A 15193-nucleotide genomic window follows, 5' to 3' on the forward strand; every position below is an offset into this window, starting at 1 on the left:
ATAGAGAGGTACTGTGTTTATTAATAGGACACGCCCTGCTGCCCGCTACCATGTTCTCCATCGCGTCGCGCAGGACTGTTTCCTGCGCCAAGCCCACAAGCCTATATACGGTCTAGTGTAGCCTAGCCTACACAGGGAAAATAGTGTATTTTAATGGCCTCTCCAAAGCAGCACTTTAGGATCCACTAGAACCGTTCCCGCAAGAAGGTGGTTACCGGACATGTCTGCAAGAGGTGAGTAGCCTATCCAATACCGCACTAACTGCAAAAGCCGTCATCTCATTCTGGACAGGAAAAACACATGTCAGATTTTGTTATCTCGGATGAATTCGAGAGATATACTGTCATCCTGCGGGAGTAGGCTACGTGATTGAAATACACTTCATGATAGGATACCAGTAGCCATATGCAGCACATGCACAGCTAGGGGAGGGGGGAGGCTACATAAGGCTATATCGTTCCACTTATACGGGACTAGTAAAGGCCCAGTGCACTACTTTTGTGAAAAAAATGTTTGTGGCATTTTTTAAATTGTTAAAAAATATATATTTTCAGGGGGTGCTGCAGCACTCTCATCAACCTTACTTCCCGCAGCTATGCATAGTGATATGATATATCCCTTGTTGATATTGACTGCTAACATGAARTACTTTCAGCTCCAAATCCAAGTGTAAAACGCTGTTTTATTTTGTATTTTGACAAATAATTCACAGTTTATCGCTGTAATGAGTGTTTCTTGGTAGTGCTAAACAAATCTACTTTGAAATAAATTAAAACACCTCACACACATTGGTTATGGACTTAAAAAAGAAGACACCTGTACCATATCAGATATAGAGTTGAAAAGTATGACATTTAGATTTTGCATCCCAATATTACACTTTATATCACAGAAGACTGAAATACATTGAAACCGTTTAACATAATTTCAAAATAAACATTATGTTTCTATGAAAAATATTAATAACATTGCACCCATGAGGCCACGAGGTCATTTGACTGCAGGAAAGTGCAACTAAGTGCAACATTTATTACAGTTCAAAATAAACTCAGCATAAAAAGAAACATCCTCTCACTGTCAACTGCGTGTATTTTCAGCAAACTTAACATGCGTAAATATTTGTATGAACATAACAAGATTCAACAACTGAGATATAAACTCAACAAGTTCCACAGACATGTGACTAACAGAAATMGAATAATGTGTCCCTGAACAAAGGGGGATCAAAATCAAAAGTAACAGTCAGTATCTAGTGTGGCCACCAGCTGCATTAAGTACTGCAGTGCATCTCCTTCTCATGGACTGCACCATATTTGCCAGTTCTTGCTGTGAGATGTTACCCCACTCTTCCACCAAGGCACCTGCAAGTTCCCAGACATTTCTGGGGGGAAAGGCCCTAGCCCTCACCCTCTAATCCAACAGGTCCCAGACGTGCTCAATGGGATTGAGATCCGGGCTCTTCGCTGGCCATGGCAGAACACTGACAGTCCTGTCTTGCAGAAAATCACACACAGAACGAGCAGTATGGCTGGTGGCATTGTCATGCTGGAGTGTCATGTCAGGATGAGCCTGCAGGAAGGGTACCACATGAGGGAAGAGGATGTCTTCCCTGTAACGCACAGCGTTGAGATTGCCTACAATGACAACAAGCTCAATCCGATGATGCTGTGACACACCGCCCCAGATTATGACTGACCCTCCATCTCCAAATCGATTCCGCTCTAGAGTACAGGCCTCGGTGTAATGCTCATTCCTTCGACGATAAKCGCGAATCCGACCATTACCCCTGGTAAGACAAAACCGTGACTCGTCAGTGAAGAGCACTTTTTGCCAGTCCTGTCTGGTCCAGCGACGGTGGGTTTGTGCCCATAGGCGATGTTGTTGATGTCTGGTGAGGACCTGCCTTACAACATGCCTACAAGCCCTTAGTCCAGCCTCTCTCAGCCTATTGCGGACAGTCTGAGCACTGATGGAGGGATTGGGCATTCCTGGTGTAACTCTGGCAGTTGTTGTTGCCATCCTGTACCTGGCCCGCAGGTGTGATGTTCGGATGTACCCATCCTATGCAGGTGTTTTTACACGTGGTCTGCCACTGCAAGGACGATCAGCTGTCCGTCCTGTCTCTCTGTAGCGCTGTCTTAGGCATCTCACAGTACAGACATTGCAATTTATTGCCCTGGCCACATCTGCAGTCCTCATGCCTCCTTGCAGCATGCCTAAGGCACTTTCACACAGATGAGCAAGGACCCTGGGCATCTTTCTTTTGGTGTTTTTCAGAGTCAGTAGAAAGGCCTCTTTAGTGTCCTGAATTTTCATAACTGTGACATAATTGCCTACCGTCTGTAAGCTGTTAGTGTCTTAACGACCATTCCAGAGGTGCATGTTCATTCATTTCTACAGTTGCGTATACCATACCATAGTAGCCTAATTAGTAAACAGAAACTTTTGCAGACAGCCAGGCACAATCTTACAGATGTAAAGAAAACAGTTACAGTAAGGCTGTTTGACTATAATAAACAGTTTATTATAGTCCATCAAAAAATTGTGAACAAAAAAGGCTCATACTGCTCTGTAATTTGCACAACCTCAATTCACTATGTTGAATATGTGGCTGTGCCTGGAATGTTTTTTTTCTTTGTCTCTATGTGTGACTTTTTAGACATTCATAGGTGCATAGCCTACTGGATGAAACCCTGCCATTATATTGAATACATTCATGTCTTCATATGGTATAAACATGTAGTGATTATATTTCGGGGATGAAACACCTGTAGTATGGAGGTAGACAACATTTCTTTCCAGAAAAAGTCTTGAGCCCTGTGTACCCGTCCAGGGAGGTTAGTCAAACATAGACTACACTCTCTTGCGAACATCTTCAGCAGAAGAAAGGATCAATGAATGTGCAATAAAACTATTATTTGAATAGGCATGTTCATTATTTCACTCAATGAACTAGTTATTGCATTTGTTAGTGTAAATTGATGGCACAGTAACCAATGTTCCCTCAATTTTTTCGGGACTGAGCAAATGTCAGGTCTGCTGAGCGCAAACTTGAGCACGTTTACTGTGAACACCGAGGCTGTACCCACTTTTATAGTTATAACAGTGGCCAAGTAGGCTACTGTGGCTATTTGATCATAATGTAGGCCTACCATTTACATTTAAGTTTACCATAAAAAACAATGGTCAAAATGCATCCCAAAGTAACATGGAAATAGCTGTTCTATCATTCCGCCTACAATAGCAGCCAATGTCTGGTGTTCAATGTAGGCCTACATTCCGTGAGGCCTTTGGAAAAAAATATACAGGGCTTGACATTAACCTGTTTATCCACTTGTCATTCAGACAAGGAGGTGACTGCATGTTTGGTTTAATGCAAGAAACCACTTTACAAAACAAAGTTCATTATTATTCCCATACTATTATTACAGAGAATCAGACAAATTATGCTACCCTCTGCCTATTGGCTACTTAGCTTATTCAAGCCTGTCTCAAAAGACAACACTGCCCCTTTAAGTCAGAAAAAATGCTCTTTACCTACCTGACTTGCTTTTCAAAGATGGCTAGAAATGCAGAAGTGTTGTGCTCTTGTAGGAAGCAACTACTTCCCCATTGCTGACTAGAATTTTTAGCTATAACTGGGCTAATAACTCACTTACTAGCAAAGAATATTAACAAATGTGCACACGTGGCTACCTGCAGCTCTCGCTTTGATCTCAAAACAAGCTTATCTACTCCCAACCAGTCATGCTGTAAACACAGTCTAGTTCAAAGTGAATGGAACAGATCCATATATGACAATGGTCTATTTGCATAGAGGGATACTGCAGATCTGATTGGTAATGCCGCACTGGTCTGTAGAGTATGGCTGAGTCCTGCATGTCAATGCGATAGCATCCTACTCTGGTGCATTCTGCCTACAATAACATCTCTTGCATAGTTCATTTTGTTTCGGTGTGTTGTATTAAAAGTGGGTAATATTGGCAATTCCCACAGTAGAGGGAAACATTGATAGTGTTAACTAAAGGGGAAAACTAGAAAGTTGAGTGATGTTAAATCTTGTGCTTCTCTGCCCTGGCTAATATTTATTCTGTGCAGCAGTCCTGAGGGAGCTCCGTGCATTAACTTCATTTCAATGTAATATAATTTCCACTCCAAACCATTTTTTTCTTCCATTTAGTCCTTTTTAAAGGGGCAATCCAGGATTGGCACATCCACTTTTCCCCKAAAAAAATTCTAATCCCAGATTGTCCCTTTAACAAACTCATGTAATTCAGTGTTTTACTTCCTATTGCTTAGCTAGGCAACAGGACGACTGATGGGGAACCATCCTGGGCTGAACAAAAACAGTTGTTCTCATGAGGGGTTATCTTTGCTGGGGGACAATGACAAACAGCACACATCTTCATTTGTCAATTCCTCTGTACGTTGTAGAGTATTTTCCTCACATTCAGTGCATTCGGAAAATATTCAGTCCTCTTAACTTTTTTCCACATTTTGTTATGTTACAGCCTTATTCTGAAATGGATTAAATCCTTATCGATCTACACACAATACCTCATAATGATTAAGCGAAAACAAGTTTTTAGAAATTTTTACATAAGGAGTCAGACCCTTTGCTATTTTTTGTATTTTATTAGGATCCCCATTTTAGCTATTGCAAAAGCAGCAGCTACTCTTCCTGCTATGAGACTCGAAATTGAGCTCAGGTGCAACCTGTTTCCATTGATCATCCTTGATGTTTCTACAACTTGATTGGAGTCCAACTATGGTAAATTCAATTGATTGGACATGATTTGGAAAGGCACACACCTGTCTATATAAGGCCCCCACCTAACAGTGCATGTCAAAGCAAAGACCAAGCCATGACATTGAAGGACTTGTCCGTAGAGCTCCGAGAGAGGATTGTGTTGAGGCACAGATCTGGGGAAGGGTACCAAAAAATGTCTGCAGCATTGAAGGCCCCCAAGAACACAGTGGCCTCCATCATTCTTAAATGGAAGAAGTTTGGAACCACCAAGACTTCCTAGATCTGGCCAAACTGAGCAATCGGGGGAGAAGGGCCTTGGTCAGGGAGGTGACCAAGAACCTGATGGTCACTCTGACAGAGCTCTAAAGTTCCTATGTGGAGATGGGAGAACCTTCCAGAAGGGCAACGATCTCTGCAGCACTCCACCAATCAGGCCTTTATAGTAGAGTGGCATGACGGAATCCACTCGTCAGTAAAAGGCACATGACAGCCTGTTTGTAGTTTGTCAAAAGGCACATAAAGGTCTCTCAGACCATGAGAAACTAGATTCTCTGGTCTGATGAAACCAAGATTGAACTCTTTGGCCTGAATGCCAAGTGTCACGTCTGGAGGAAACCTGGCACCATCACTATGGAGAAGCATGGTGGTGGTAGCATCATGCTCTGGGGATGTTTTTCAGCAGCAGGGAGACTAGTCAGGATCAAGGGAAAGATAAAAGGAGTAAAGTACAGAGAGATCCTTGATGAAAACCTGCTCCAGAGCACTCAGGACTTTAGACTGGGGCAAAGGTTCACCTTCTAACAGGACAGTGACCCTAAGCACACAGCCAAGACAATGCAGGAGTGGCTTCGGGACAAGTCTATGAATGTCTTTGAGTGTCCCAGCCAGAGCCCGGACTTGAACCAGATAGAACATCTCTGGAGAGACTTGAAAATAGCTGTCCCCATCCAACCTGACAGAGCTTGAGAGGATCTGCAGAGAAGGATGGGAGAAACTCCCTAAATACAGGTGTGCCAAGCTTGTAGCGTCAATTTCTAAAACCCTGTTTTTGCTTTGTCATTATGGGGTATTGTGTGTAGATTGATGAGGGGGGGGGGAACAATTTAATCCATTTTAGAATAAGGCTGTAACATAACAAAATGTGAGGTCTGAATACTTTCCAAATGCACTGTTCTTCCTCTCAGTGAACAGCCTATGTGGTGAAGAGAAACTGTTGGGGTTGTGTTCATTAGTGCACACCGTTTTAAAACATAGCAAAGCGTTGTGAAAAGGAAAATTAGCTATTCTTATTGAACAAGTTCAGGTAGGTTCTCCCTGTTTTGTGTTTTCTTTCTAGTGCCTAATACAACCCCACTGTTTTACTGATTTTAGTGCTGTTTCTCTATGAGCTGGCTCTGCGGCTTCACCCTGTTGGCCTGTGATGCATTGACTCATCTGTCTTACATTTCCCAGTGTTACCTGGCAAGCTGACTGTACAACACAATAACTGAATGCCACCCACTTAAATAACAAGAACAACAATACACAAGTGGAATCAAACATGTTGTAGCACTTCACTTAAAGCCTGTAGGTATTGCACATTGTTATGCATTTATAATGCATTATGTTTTCTTATCATCTCATAATGATCCTGACTAGCTAACATACATTTTTTTTGTTAAAATGTTATAAACCTTCTAAGACAAAGTTTCATACATGCTTATAACTAGTAATACATAGCTGTAGGCTTCCCACTCTATAACACATTTGAATTTAAATGTATCAGGAGTTATTTTAACTTGGAAAATATGGTAATACAGTATATTGCTTTGCTTAGCAGTCACCAATATTGTGGAGAAATGTGGACCAGTGTCCGCAGGGTAAAGTTTCACAGTGAACAGGTTTTAATCCCCCAGGTGGGCGTTTGTTGTGTCCTGGATTTGAGGGCGATTGCAATTATTTGACACAGATGACGTAAACTACCTCCAACTGTTACTGCTAGAGATTCTGATTAGATATACTGAATGTTGTGTGTCCTGTAGAAGAGCTGGGGCTGGACAGAGACAAGATAAAACAAATATATCAATCTTGACCTCTACTGTATATGATTATAGCATGCTTTATCCATGATTTTGGCCTGAACTTAAACGAATCATTTCGGTGAGAAAAATGTCCATATACTGTTGGTGAGACCGGGAAACAAAGTAACAGTTTAAGGATTTTTACTTAGTAAGAAAATAATATTTGAGGTAGTTTGACAATATTTATATACAAACAACATACATATCTTACCATTACACACAGTAAGTGTCACAACTTCCGCCGAAGTTGGTGCCTCTCCTTGTTCGGGCGGCGTTCGGCGGTCGACGTCACTGGCTTTCTAGTCTCTAACGATCTACATGTATTTTTCCTTTTGTTTGGTCTTGATTGTACACACCTGGTTTCCATTACGTTATAATTTATTCCCTATTTAACCCTCTGGTTCCATCATGGTTTTGTGCGTGTTTATTGTTGTCAAGTTGTCTCATTTATGTGCTCTGGAATTTTGTTCTCCTTGATGGAAGATTGTTTATTGAGTAAAGTTACGATTATTACTCATCTCTGTGTCCTGCGCCTGAATCCACCTTACCCACATCACCTAGACTATTGACAGAAACACGCACCTCTAATGGAGTTAGCAGGTGCACACAGCCCTCCTCTACCTGTGGAGGAGCGCGTCCAGCAGCACGCGACTATGTTGCAAAGTCTCGGCACAGCCATGGATCGCGTGCTGCAAACCATGGAGCGATGGGAGAGAGGGGGTTTTCCAGCAACTCCATCATCATCACCCCAGCTCCCACATCAACCCACACCGCTGTCCACCCCTCCTTCACCTGGATCCAGTGGGATTCGGCTCGCGCTCCCGAGGGTATATGATGGAACGGCTGCCGGGTGCCAGGGGTTTCTACTCCAGCTGGAGCTCTACCAGGCAACCGTTCACCCGACTCCTTCGGGACGCGATAGTGTGAAAGCCCTCATCTCCTGTCTGACTGGTAAAGCACTTGAATGGGCCAACGCCATCTGGAGAAGGGAAGGACCGATGTTGGACAACTATGAGGATTTCACCCGGTTTAAGATCATCCACCTGAAGGGAGAGCGGCGGGGGAACGCTTGTATCATCTCAGACAGGGGATGAGGAGCGCACAAGACTTCGCTCTGGACTTTCGAACTCTGGCCGCCGGCACGGGATGGAATGAGCGGGCCCTGATCAACCAATACAGGTGTAGTCTACGAGAGGACGTTCGCAGGGAACTAGCCTGCAGGGACACCACCCTTACCTTTGACCAGCTGGTGGACCTCTCCATCCGGCTGGATAACTTGTTGACCTCCCGCGGACGTCCGGATTGAGGTCCGTCAGTTCCATCCCCCAGCACCTCCGATCCGACACCGATGGAGCTAGGAGGGGCTGCTATGAGGGGGACCGGAGGGGGGGCCATTCCCTGCACCACCTGTGGCCGCAGAGGGCACACTGCTGGTCGGTGCTGGGGAGGTTCCCCAGGGAGTCGAGGCAGCAGGATCATCCCAGGTGAGTAGGCACCCGACTCACCCAGAGCCCCCTGTTGCGCACATGTGTGTATGTATAAAATTTCCTGAGTTTTCCCCGCATTCCCAGCATAAGGCACTAGTAGATTCAGGCGCAGCTGGGAACTTGATTGACCGTTCATTTGCACTTAGATTAGGGATTCTTATTGTTCCTGTTGATGTGCCCTTCCCTGTACATGCCTTAGATAGTCGTCCTTTGGGGTCGGGGCTAATTAGGGAGGTCACAGCTCCACTACGTATGATAACGCAGGAGGGTCATGAGGAGAGAATTAGTCCCTTGTTGATCGATTCTCCTGCTTTCCCTGTGGTGTTTATTTAACCCTCTGGTTCCATCATGGTTTTGTGCGTGTTTATTGTTGTCAAGTTGTCTCGTTTATGCTTTTGTTCTCCTTGATGGAAGATTGTTTATTGAGTAAAGTTACGATTATTACTCATCTCTGTGTCCTGCGCCTGACTCCCACACCTTACCCACATCACCTAGACTATTGACAGTAAGGACGTTTCTAGGACGTACCAGTTGTTTACAATTCAACAGAAAAAAATCTAATCAAATTTTATTTGTCACATGCGCAGATTACAACACTGCCCTACCAAGCAAAAAGCCAGTAACTGCTCATTTGGTTCGAATGTGAGTTAATGTCATTTTTGCTACATTAAATACGTGCTTAATGGTGTGGACAAGTATCATGCCTCTAGTGTATTGTGTTTTGGACAAAATGGGGGTCATGTTAAAAGTAACTGCATAAAGTTACTGTGAAACCAAGGTTTAACAGTAACTGAGGCATTTTTCTCAGATCCACGCTATGAGCAGTTACTGCCTTTTTGCTTGATAGGGCAGAACAGGTGTAGACGTTACCATGAAATGCTTACTTACAAGCCCTTCATTTTTAACCAACAATGCCATTTTAAGAAAAGAAAGTTAAGAAAATATTTACTAAATAATCTAAAGTAAAAAATGTAATTAGAAATGACACAATAAAATAACAATAACGAGGCTATGTACAGGGGGTACCGGTACCGAGTCATTGTGTGGGGGTACAGGTTAGTCGAGGTAATTTGTACATCGAGGTAGGGGTAAAGCATGGATAATAATAAACAGTGAGGAGGAGCAGTGTAAAAAATAAAGGGGGGTCAATGCAAATAGTCTGGATGGCCATTTGATTAATTGTTCGGCAGTCTTATGGATTGGTGGTAGAAGCTGTTAAGGAGCCTTTTGGACTTGGCGCTCTGGTACCTTTTGCCATGCGGTAGCAGACAGAACAGTCTATGACTTGGGTGATTGGAGTCTTTGACAATTTTTTGGGGACCTTCCTCTGACAACACCTAGTATATACACTACCGTTCAAAAGTTTAGGGTCACTTAGGGTCCTTGTTTTTCATGAAAACATACATGAAATTAGTTGCAAAATGAATAGGAAATATAGTCAAGACATTGACAAGGTTATAAATAATGATTTTTAATTGAAATAATAATTGTGTCCTTCAAACTTTGCTTTCTTCAAAGAATCCTCCATTTGCATCAATTATAGCCTTTCAGATGTTTGGCATTCTAGTTGTCAATTTGTTGAGGTAATCTGAAGAGATTTCACCCCATGCTTCCTGAAGCACCTCCCAGAGGGCACCACGGAAAATCTTCAGATTACAAAGTTATAATTTTCAGAGTATAACTTGAGATATTTTAATATCTGATCAATTAGTCTTCTATTAATTAATTATTCTTTACCTCACGTCAGTCTCATTCCAAACGTCGAAAATTGTTGTTTATCTGCACGAACCCAGCCTAAACTATGAATCATCCATACACCAACTGGCTTAATCATTTATTTACTAACTAACTAAATAAATAATCACAGAAATGCATAAACAAACYAACAGTAGATATTGGTTACTAGCAATGATAGGGAAGATCCCCTAGTGGGCTAAACTGATATGACAGCTTGGTTGACAAAGGGAAGGGCGTGTGGACTGATTAAGAGTGGGAAAGACAAAATGGATGACTACACACAGTGGATAATTATATTCATTGAAATGCGAATTGTTTGCAGATGAACGCTCGCTCATTCGGGAATAATTGCAATCAATATATTTACGCCCATATGTCGTTGTTGTCTTCTTTGTTGGAATCGTCAGTCCATCTGCGGGAGACTCAGTTCATCAGAGAGTCTCTGGCTACTCGTGGTGGTTGCTCTATCGGCAGCTCCTGATAGTGTCTGTTGTAATGGATACGTCAGGCGTCCATTGTTCTTAGACTAGATGTTTCGGCGGTTGTCGGTATTCACATCCCAGGTTTACATAATTTCTAGCTGCAGACTAGTAAATAGTATCTAAGATTTGCTCTTATTCTATAGGGATTGATAGTCTCAGAGTTGAACCATTTCCAGCTGTGTAGCCAATGCTCCCCGTGGTATGGTTTTCTAATCTTGGTACTCAAACATTTCTCAATGTTTCTCAAACTAGACACTGTAATGTACTTGTCCTCTTGCTCAGTTCTGCACCGGGTCCTCCCACTCCTCTTTGTATTCTGGTTAGAGACAGTTTGCGCTGTTCTGTGAAGAGAGTAGTATACAGCGTTGTACGAGATCTTCAGTTTCTTGGCAATTTCTCGCATGGAATAGCCTTCATTTATCAGAACAAGAATAGACTGATGAGATTCAGAAGAAATGTCTTTGTTTGATTTTGAACCTGTAATCAAACCCATAAATGCTGATGTTCCAGATCCTCAACTAGTCTAAAGAAGACCATTTTTTTTTTTAGATTCCATCATCTTTGGATCTGTTGGGGCGGTATGTCAATTGGAGTGGGTCTAGTGTTTCCAGGATGATGCTGTTGATGTGAGCCATGACCAGCCTTTCAAAGCACTTCATGGCTACCAACGTGAGTGCAACGGGGCGGTAATCATTTAGGCAGGTTACCTTTGCTTTCTTGGGCAGAGGGACTATGGTTGAAACGTGTAGGTATAACAGACTCGGTCAAGGAGATTTTGAAAATGTCAGTTATTGCATTCTCTGAATACACGTCTTGGTAATCCGTCTGGCCCTGCGGCCTTGTGGATATTGACCTGTTTAATGGTCTTGCTCACATTGGCTACGGAGAGCGTGATCACACTGTTGTCCGGAACAGCTGGTTCTCTCATGCATGCTTCAGAGTTCCTTGCTTTGAAGRGAGCATAAAAGGCATTTAGTCTGTCTGGTAGGTTTGTGTCACTTGGCAGTTCGCGGCTGGGTTTCCCTTTGTAGTCTGTAATAGTTTGCAAGCCCTGCCACATCCAAAGAGCATCAGAGCCGATGTAGTAGGATTCCATTTTAGTCCTGTATTGATGCTTTGCCTGTTTGATGGTTTGTCTGAGGGCATAGCGGGATTTCTTATGAGTGTCCAGATTACTGTCCCGCTCCTTGAAAGTGACAGCTCTAGTCTTTAGCTCGGTGCGGATGTTGCCTGTAATCCATGGCTTCTGGTTGGCATAGGTACGTATGCTTATTGATGAAGCCGGTGAATGAGGTGGTATACTCCTCAATGCCATTGGATGAATCCCGGAACATATTCCAGTCTGTGCTAGCAAAACAGTCCTGTAGCGTAGCATCCGCGTCATCTGACCACTTCTGTATTGAGTCACTGGTACTTCCTGCTTTAGTTTTTGCTTTTAAGCAGGAATCAGGAGGATAGTATTATGGTCAGATTTGACAAATGGAGGACGAGGGAGAGCTTTGTATGCGTCTCTGTGAGTGGACTAAAGGTGGTCTTTTTTCTCTGGTTGCACATGCTGGTAGAAATMAGATAAAATGGATTTAAGTTTGCCTGCATTAAAGTCCCTGGCCACTAGAAGTGCCGCTTCTGGGAGAGCATTTTCTTGTTTGCTTATGGCCTTATATAGCCCGTTGAGTGCGGTCTTAGTGCCACCATCGGTTTGTGGTGGTAAATAGACGGCAACGAAAAATATAGATATACTCTCTTGGTAGATAATGTTGTCTACAGCTTATCATGAAGTACTCTACCTCAGGCGAGCAGTAACTTGAGACTTCCTTAATATTAGACATCGCGCACCAGCTGTTATTCAATCAAATGTATCAGCAGATGTCGCAAAGCACTATACAGAAACCCAGCGCAAAACCCCAAACAGCAACCAATGCAGATGTAGAAGCACGGTGACTAGGAAATACTCCCTAGAAAGAACGGAACCTAGGAAGAAACCCAGAGAGGAACCAGTCTTTGAGGAGTGGCCAATCCTCTTCTGGCTGTGCCGGGTGGAGATTATAATAGTACATGGCCAAGATGTTTAAATGTTCATAGATGACAAGCAGGGTCAAATAATAATAATCCCAGTGGTTGTAGAGGGTGCAACTGGTCAACACCTCAGGAGTAAATGCCATTTGTCTTTTCATAGCCGATCATTCAGAGTTAGAGACAGCAGGTGCGGTAGAGAGAAAGAGTCGAAAACAGCAGGTCCGGGACAAGTTAGCCCGTCCGGTGAACAGGTCAGGGTTCCATAGCCGCAGACAGAGCAGTTGAAACTGGAGCAGTAGCATGACCAGGTGGACTGGGGACAGACAGCAAGGAGTCATCAGCCCAGGTAGTCCTGAGGCATGGTCCTAGGGCTCAGGTCCTCCGAGAGAAGAGAACGAGAAAGCGAGAAAGAGAGAGAATTAGAGGGAGCATACTTAAATACACACAGGACACCAGATTAGACAGGAGAAATACTCCAGATGTAACAGACTGTTATTGACAAATAGACACACACCACCACCCCTCGTCTTACCGGACGTAGGTGTTCTGTCCTGCCAATGCACAGAAATCCCAGCCAACTGTATATTATCTGTGTCATCGTTCAGCCTCGATGCGGTGAAACAAGATATTACAGTTTTTTATATCTAGTTGGTAGGATAGTCTCAAACGTGATTGCACGTTGGCCAATAGCATGGAGGAGGAGATGTGAGGGTGCTTTGCTGGTGTCACTGTCAGTGATTTAACCAGCATGGCTACCACAGCATTCTGCAGCAATACTCCATCCCATCTGGTTTGCGCTTAGTGGGGCTATCATTTGTTTTTCAACAGGACAATGACCCAACACACCTCCACACTGTGTATTGGCTATTTGACCAAGAAGGAGAGTGATGGAGTGCTACATCAGATGACCTGACCTCCACAATCACCCGATCTCAACCCAATTGAGATGGTTTGGGATGAGTTGGACCGCAGAGTGAAGGAAAAGCAGCCAACAAGTGGTCAGCGTATATGGGAACTCCTTCAAGACTGTTGGAAATGCATTCCAGGTGAAGCTGGTTGAGAGAATGCCAAGTGTGTGGAAAGCTGTCATCAAGGAAAAGGGTGGCTACTTTGAAGAATCTAAAATTCTATTTTGATTTGTTTAACACRTTTTTTGGTTATTTCATAGTGTTGATGTCTTTCACTAGTATTCTACAATGTAAAAAATGTAAAATGTAAAAAACCCTTCAATGAGTAGGTGTGTCCAAACATTTGACTTGGACTGTATGTTAAATAGACGTCTGTGCCCAGTGGGATGGGTCGTTCCACCAATTCGGTGCCTTTGAAGAGTGTACAGTAACTTGTTAAATTTTTGGGGGGGGGATTTAACCTAATTGTTTAACTTAATAAAAAAAACGTTTTCCTATCTCAAGAGGTTAAATAATAAAAATACTCTAGTAAGTGCCAAATAAAGTAATGAGTTGACCGTAACGGGGTTGACGATTTCATCTTAAATCAGCCATAAATCCCCTTGTGACAGGGGCAATGGAAGCTTGTTGTGTGCAACAGGGAGTGGCAATTGAATTCAAGCGTCACAAAAAAATGAAATACCTAAAACATTTCTAGCCTGTCTATCTATGGGTAACAGGGTTGACGTTTTAAGCTCAAACCGAACCAGCTCACTTGCTTTTACACTATGATTTGACTATTAGATGTTCAATGTTTCTTTTTGACAAAATATTTAAAAAGGAATAGTTTCACCATATTAAAACGAGAGTTCAGTTCACGTAACATATCAGGGTTGATTTTAAATGATGGACTAAGGCTTTACAATTATTATTTTGGGATTAAGTGTTCAAAATCTACCTAGAAGTGACACAGGGTTGACCGAGGGACATGTCACAATGCTATATTTTGGCAATTTAGTAAGCCTTTATTCATGTAAAAATATGATTGGTTGAATTCTCCATGTGGTCTATATTAAAGGGCACTTAATTTAATACAACAGGCTTTTGAAATTCAATATTGGTGCACAATAAAAATATATATWAAAAAAAAAGGGACACAAAGGTACTCTTTTCGTGGAACGACCCAGATACAGACTCACAGCAAGCATGCCCAGCCATTTATTATCAGGGTTTCTCTGGAATAGCTGACTCTGTATTGAAGGAGCTCTTTGATCTCCACATCTCTGATGTGTGCCTGGCTGCATACAGGCTATAATGTTCTGTTATTGGGGATCGATGCAGTTCAGAGCTCTCTGTTAAGCACCCTCCCATAGTATGCAGATGTGATTAGCATCGCTTTAAGCGTGTTCAGTGTTAAACCAGCCAATCGTTATCAGTTAATTTAACGGCCGGTTACCTCCCAAATGGCACCCCACTCCCTATATAGTGCACTACTTTTGATGAGGGCCCATAGTGCATGTCATAGAAAAAACCAAACCATGGCAAATCCCTCCACTCTACAACTGTTTCTTGGACTCCACTTTACATACGAAGGAATTGTCCGTAGAGCTCCGAGAGAGGATTGTGTCGAGGCACATGGGAAGGGTACCAAAAAATGTCTGCAGCATTGAAGGTCCCCAAGAACACAGTGGCCTCCATCATTCTTAAATGGAAGAAGTTTGGAACCACCAAAGACTCTTCCTAGAGCTGGCCGCCCGGCCAAACTGAGCATTCG

The 15193-nt window shown here is 43.0% G+C and overlaps 1 protein-coding gene across 1 annotated transcript in view; it reads left to right on the forward strand.

Moving 5' to 3' along the window:
* The first annotated feature begins 98 nt into the window (after positions 1–98).
* Positions 99–15193, forward strand: part of LOC111977484 (actin-binding LIM protein 1-like) — a 110608-nt gene continuing 95513 nt past the window's right edge. The window contains exon 1 of the mRNA XM_024006919.2: positions 99–233. Coding sequence (XP_023862687.1) covers positions 221–233 — 13 coding nt within the window. The 5' untranslated portion in view covers positions 99–220. The remainder of the gene's footprint in view (positions 234–15193) is intronic.

This window comes from Salvelinus sp. IW2-2015, linkage group LG18, assembly GCF_002910315.2.
Source record: "Salvelinus sp. IW2-2015 linkage group LG18, ASM291031v2, whole genome shotgun sequence".
NCBI lineage: Eukaryota > Metazoa > Chordata > Actinopteri > Salmoniformes > Salmonidae > Salvelinus > Salvelinus sp. IW2-2015.